General features: G+C 39.7%; 1 protein-coding gene across 2 annotated transcripts in view; it reads right to left on the bottom strand.

Annotated features, from left to right (window-relative positions):
- Positions 1-6,685, bottom strand: part of LOC107730641 (acylamino-acid-releasing enzyme-like) — a 46,994-nt gene that overhangs the window by 25,027 nt on the left and 15,282 nt on the right. For both annotated transcript variants that reach the window (XM_016541503.1, XM_016541504.1), the window contains 6 exons: positions 4,959-5,034; positions 3,729-3,820; positions 3,559-3,630; positions 3,335-3,472; positions 1,657-1,748; positions 1,476-1,516 (listed from right to left, as the gene is read on the bottom strand). In XM_016541503.1, coding sequence (XP_016396989.1) covers positions 1,476-1,516; positions 1,657-1,748; positions 3,335-3,472; positions 3,559-3,630; positions 3,729-3,820; positions 4,959-5,034 — 511 coding nt within the window. The remainder of the gene's footprint in view (positions 1-1,475; positions 1,517-1,656; positions 1,749-3,334; positions 3,473-3,558; positions 3,631-3,728; positions 3,821-4,958; positions 5,035-6,685) is intronic.

The raw sequence follows: 6,685 nt of genomic DNA, 5'->3' as shown, positions 1-6,685 counted from the left end.
GCCCCATCAAGCTCTTGCTGGATCCGCTCCTCTGCTATCAATGAGAGGAACGTCTGTTCTTCCGCAACAGACAACAAAACTTTTTGGTTGTTAAAAAAAGGTGCGCTCATTCAAAACGGTTGCGTTCGATCCTTTGCTGGCTGTGCTGATTTAAATCTAGCGGTTCTTTTGTGTTTGTGTCGCAAGTTCAGTGACGCAGGTAGTGACGATTCTCTCTGGCCAATCCGTGATCAGCAGAGTTTACGCGTCACGTTTTGGTAACGGTACGGTTCACTTGGAACCCCAACCGAGGTGGTACTAAAAAAAGTACCAGGTACCAGGTACTGTACCCAGTGGAAAACCCCCCAAAAGTGAACCGTACCGAGCCGTACCGTGCCATACCATGCAGTGGAAAAGCGCCATTGGAACCTCAACCGAGGTGGTACTAAAAAAAGTACCAGGTACCGTACCCAGGGGAAAACCCCCCAAAAGTGAACCGTACCGAGCCGTACCATGCAGTGGAAAAGCGCCATTAGAAACACCCTTGCATTAGCGTTTTTTTGTTTTGTTTTTTGTAATTTGATGCAAAGGTAATATAATACAAAGAATAGCGTTATAAATGTACATATATTTTTTTTAAAATACAAATATGAAAGACTTTCGAGGATTTACAATGCTGATGACCGTTAAGCGTGTCATCACAGTCTTGTGAAAAGGGTCCATTTAGGTCCTTCCATCCTTCCATTCTCCAAAATGCGTATCTTCTGTAGGGTTGCGGGGATGCTGGTGCCTTTCCCAGCATCTCAGGCCACACACAGGGGGGAGACACCCTAGATCAGGGGTCTCCAAACTCTGTCCTGGAGGGCCGGTGTCCTGCAGAGTTCAGCTCCAACCCTAATAAACACACTTGAACCAGTTAATCAAGCCCTTACTAGGCGAGCTGGAGCTGAACTCTGCAGGACTGAGTTTGGAGACCCCTGCCCTAGATGGATGGTCATTCCATCACAGACTTGGGTCCTCTGCAACATTAATTCTGTCCAGGTTTTAACTTCTTATGTGACTAGCAATGTCAACTCAACATAAACTACTCATCCAGTTCAGCGGGAAGGCTGGGAGCTAGGTGCTCTCTTCTGAAAATTCAAGTGGCAAATGCAAAACAAAAGGGGGAAAATAATCCTGTTTGTCCTGCTGAACTGTGTTTGAGATTGACCAGGTAACACTAAATCGGTTCTGAGATTAAATCAATATCACTTCAGAGATCATCCTTGCCAGATTTCCCATAGTGTCAGCTACTGACAACATTTTAAAGTGACTTCAATGCAAGCCAACCCTGAAAAGGCTCTTTGAAGATCTGTGCTGTGTTTTAGGACTCTAAATAAAGCTATGTGCTACAAAGGTACTGTGGGTTCCTCTCGTCACATGAGAATTACACAGGAGCATTTTCTGTACAGACTGGTTTAAGATGGAAAAATGCACCAAAAAAATGCAGAGCTTACCACATTTACCACTAGCCAGATCCACATAAAACAGAGACGACCTGCAGAAATGACATTGCTGTTAGCATGCCGGCAAACAGTCCACTCTCAAAACATTGACTGTGCATTTAAAAAACTGAAAAATCAGATTTGGTTTGAAGTTGGTCTCATCTTCATCAGACAGATATTTCCCATCACTCACCTTCTGTTGGCGCAGTATTTGAGCCCCAATCTGAATGGCTCGTGCCACCAACCCACAAACACAAGCCCTGTGTCATTGGGAGCCCAGAATGCCTGTGGACAAGAGTTGCGGTTTACATTATTCATCTTACATTGATATTTTATAAGAACAATAACTTTGAGCTTACAATAAAGAGACTGTTTTAATTTAAATGGGTTTCATCAGTTTGACAAATATATGCATATTTTATCTGCATACAAAAAAAAAAAAGAAAAAAGAAAATTTGACATGAAAAGAATGAAAATCCTTACACCCCAGCATATTGACAGAACATGTCTCTCATTTACAGCAATGGGTTTACTGACAGTATCACAATTAAAACAAATAAAAGGGTGCTTGTGGTGTTTCTATAGTGATGCGCAGACGTCTGGGACATGCACATATTGAGGGTCTATACTAGTGCTGCTATAAATGAGATTAATAAACGAAACTCAGAGAGGGATTAACCACGCTGACTGTTAGTAAACTCAAGTACAGCACTGTAAAATGTTCTATAAAGTAAATAAGTGGGCCTCCTATCCTGCTATCTTCCATTTGTTGTGAACATGACCCTATTAAGCCCAGAAAGCAGCAGGTGGTGGATAAAAGATTACTTAACCCTTGTATGGTGTTCGGGTCTGTGGGACCCGTTTTCACTTTTTATCAAAAGAAAAATGATACTATTAATTATTTTTTTCACTCATACTCATTGGTCTTGGCTCATTTTTTGTGAAGAACATATATCAGAACAAATTTTCAATGACCTCTCACTGTACACCCCTCCTACACACTTATATTACATACAGGATGTTCGGGTCTACTGGAATTACTGGAGTCTACCCGGGGCTAATAAAAGAGTGGAAATTTTAGGTCCTGTGTATCTTCACTCTGTCCTCCTATTGTCTGGGCCTGCTATTAGTATGTGTGTGTGTGTGTGTGTGTGTTTGTGTGTGAGTGAGTGAGTGAGTGAGTGAGTGAGTGAGTGAGTGAGTGAGTGAGTGAGTGAGTGAGTGAGTGAGTGAGTGAGTGAGTGAGTGAGTGAGTGAGTGAGTGAGTGAGTGAGTGAGTGAGTGAGTGAGTGAGTGAGTGAGTGAGTGAGTGAGTGAGTGAGTGAGTGAGTGAGTGAGTGAGTGAGTGAGTGAGAGAGAGAGAGAGAGAGAGAGAGAGTGTGTGTGTGTGTGTGTGAGAGAGAGAGAGAGTGTGAGTGAGAGAGTCTGCAAGAGTGAGTTTTGTGCTTTTGCCCCTGCCATTCCCACACAAGGTTGTAGCACTTGCTTGTAATAGGGATGAAGTAGACATCTGTTGAGTATTTAAACATATAATTTTTGATTGTGTTGAATTAAAAACCCAAAACTGCAGTGGGTCCACGAGACCCACGAACACTGGCTGAGTAACAAAAATATGAACACCACACAAGGGTTTAATTAGAGACAAAACACATCAACACATTTGTAATTTATACACATCCTGCTGAACATGAGTGCTGTTGTTTCAGTGCGACTATGATTTTTTTTGTCCTTTCAGCCTTAATATCGAGATGTCGAAGCTTATTACAGGTGAAACCAATATAAAATGTCAAAATAACCACAATATAATTTTCAGTAAAACTGTGGCACCTTACTTTGAACCCATGTCTAAAACACAAACACAGAGAGTGTACCTGTCCTGGGGAGATGTTAGCGGGGATTCCTTCCAGCACAGTGATGTTACTGCCTTCAATGTCCAGCACACAGAGCACTGGGCTGCTTTTATTCACAAGTGCTTCGCCCCAGTCTTCATAATACTCAAACTGCTGACCCTGCCACAGACACACACACAGTCATTCCCAACACAATCAAACTGAAGCTGTTAGAGAAAATGGCACATATGATGGCAAGATTGTACCAGGACTGTTTCCTCTTTCTTGTCTGTCTTGATGGTCTCCTCTTCATCAGCGAGCAAACCCGTCTCAGGCCCCTGCAGTTTAAGGGAACATGAGGTCAGATGAAGAATGTGCTCATAGAATGAATCGTTAGAAAGCATGTGCGTTTTCTGTAATCATCTGTGTTTGTGACCTGGAAGTACGACTCTGTCTTGGGTCGTTTCTTCTCAGCTACATATAGGAGATGAGTCTCTGAATGAGACCAGACCATACAGCCAAACTGATCTGAGAACAGAGAACACACAAGCCCTGATTATCAAGATTATCAGACTGCACAGCAGCAGAATAAGACCGTCAGTCCAGTATTTCAGTGAATAATACGATTACATTACACACAAGAGCATGATTTTAGTATACAAGTTATACAAAAGAAACAGTTTTCAAGTTTCTTGACCTGAAGGTGGCACTGTAAGCACATTCAGCAAGATTATGGAGCCAAACATTGTCTACCGATTTCATTTAAACAGACCTAAGCATGGTCCAGATGATACAGCCTCAAAAATCTCTTCAGTCATTTTTAATGTGGCTCAGTTCAGCAATGTATTGTGCCCATTTTTTGTAAGAATTTTGTAAGATAAAATAACTAGAAATTTATTTGAAAAACTAAAACCATGATAAAGACACAAATAAGAACCTAAAAAAAGTATTACAGACTACAAACTTGGTCATGATCACCCAATATGCAGAAAAAAAAAATCATAATTTCCCTACGAATGGTTCTATGGGCTGCCATAGACTTATACAGTATAAAATGGCCTTTATGGTACCTGCCATCAACTAACAAAAGCAAAGAAGCTAAGGGCAACTGGCCATTTAAAAATGCATGTTTTGTTTCTCATTGTTCACATTGTATCACTCTCCATATGCCGTTATCAGTAATCGTAATCGTGTGTTAATATATGTCAGGTGATCTGATGGGTGAATGAACACATGCAGGGCTCCACATGAATGAATTCAGAGTAGTGCAAGAGAAAACCTGTCAAATTCATGAAAATGTTCAAAATGGCCTGAGCTGTAGTGATGTTACGTTTAAGGCTTGCGTTAACCAGAACCAGATGTGAAATAAGCGGCTGTAATGGGACAAAGTCATGTGGTACAGTAGGTGCTATTGATTCTTTTGACCACCATATGGCCACAGCGCAGACAGGGCTGTAAAAGCTTTGCGTAATGAACCCTTTTGTGATACAGTAGAGAGGAACGCCTTCTGTGCTTCGCAAAGCTTCATTTCTGAAACTCCGCTGTGCTGCACTGTTGAGATTGCATCACTATTTGCTGCACTTATGCTGTACAACGCAACCATTTAGTCAGTCTGGAGCCCTGATGTGCTGTTTTTGGTAACAGGGTGTCAATGTTTTCCTCTTACCATCTTCATACACTTTGCCGTGTTTGCTGAGAGTCGTCAGATTAAGACACTTCAGCTTCCTGTTCTTATGCCAGATCTAGACAGACAGAGAGAGAGAGCAAACCACTAAAAGACAAATCATCCTGTAGAGCAGTGCTTCTCAAACCTGTCCTGGAGAACCCCACCACTGCACATTTTGGATGTCTTCCTCATCTAACACACCTGATTCAACTCACCAGCTCATTAGAGATTGAAATGAGCTTGGAGTAATGGGCGTGCCGAAATGTTTCTCATTGGTGAAAGGAGTTTCTTCCTGGGAACTGTGTTGGCCAATCAGCGGTAAACATACATTCACGTAATTTACGTAAGATGGTGGCGGCAATAAGCCAAAGGATTTGACACCTCATTCATGTGTCTAGGAAAAACGGTGCGGGACGAGTTACCCACTGAAGTTTGTATGGAAGAATAATAATAATATATAAATAAATAAATAATAAGCCCACAGAATAGTAATAGACTAATACTAATTTTAGATAGTAGAACAGGCTTGAGAAAGAAAACATATGCCAGTGGAAATGATGATGATAATGATAAATTATGAAAAAAATAAATAAATAAATCATATAGGGCTGCAACAACTAACTCAAAGTAATTGAAAATTTTTTTTTAAATAAAGCAATCAAATCAATAGTTTTTTTTTTGTTTGTTTTGTTTTTTCGGAAAGTGACCTTAAGTTGTCACTTTGTTCAGATGTACAAATGTTGTTTTTTTACACAGTATTGCCACTATGCATGCATTTTTCTTTTCTTTAAGATTTTGACTTTTAATGCGCATCTAAATATGTTGGGCTCAATGTGTAATTTGTAATTGTAATTTCATAGATATAAATAATATTACTAATTGTCATTTACAATGTTATAAAGATGTGTGTGTTTTTCTTTTTAAGCCATGGACCCAACAGGAGGCCTTGCTGATGTATGATTAAATATTATGAAGTATTTCATTCAACTATTTTTTTGTTTTTTCATATTTTAAATAGTTGTTTGTTTGTGTGTGTGTGTGTGTGTGTGAGTGTGAAGACAGATTCTTCTAGATGTTGTGTATGAAAAAGGAGATGGAGCCTTTCTCACTCTGTCACTAGCGTGCAGAGAGTTTAATGACATTGTCAACCGTCAAGCTTGATTCAGGTTCGGATTGAGTTGGACAGTGGCCCTCCAGGAGCAGGCTTGGACACCCCTGATGTAGAGTCTCATTTAGACGAGGAGCACTTGTGTTAATCTGAGTTCCAACTAGGGCTGTGCGATTAATCGAAATCGTCATAAAATCGCGATTTGAGCGTGCGCAATTTCTAAACAAGGAAAAGTGCACTATTAGATAAACAAGGCAATAATAGATGGTACTCATGGTGGTAGTTAAACAAAGTTATATTTATTGAGTTTAAATGTGAATATGTCTATGAAAGATTGTATTACTGTACTGTGATAAAAGAGAATCACAATGCTGAAAAAGTGTTGATGGAAGCGATTTACTGGATTTATGCTTTGATAATCATAATATTATCCAGTAGTTTTTGATAAAAAAATTAGATTTTCTCACCTTTTTGCTCAAAATTATAAATTTTTATGAAACCTACCTATATTCAAGTGTTGATAAAAAAGAATGCTTTAAGCTAGAATAAAACTGATTTTTTTTGTTTAAAAGTAGAGGCTCTGATCTTTATTTTGGTGTATTGCATATTCAAATATTCA

The sequence above is a fragment of the Sinocyclocheilus rhinocerous genome, unplaced genomic scaffold (assembly GCF_001515625.1).
Source record: "Sinocyclocheilus rhinocerous isolate Xijiao unplaced genomic scaffold, SAMN03320098_v1.1 scaffold729, whole genome shotgun sequence".
Taxonomy (NCBI): domain Eukaryota; kingdom Metazoa; phylum Chordata; class Actinopteri; order Cypriniformes; family Cyprinidae; genus Sinocyclocheilus; species Sinocyclocheilus rhinocerous.
This window is presented reverse-complemented; position numbering and strand designations above follow the sequence as displayed.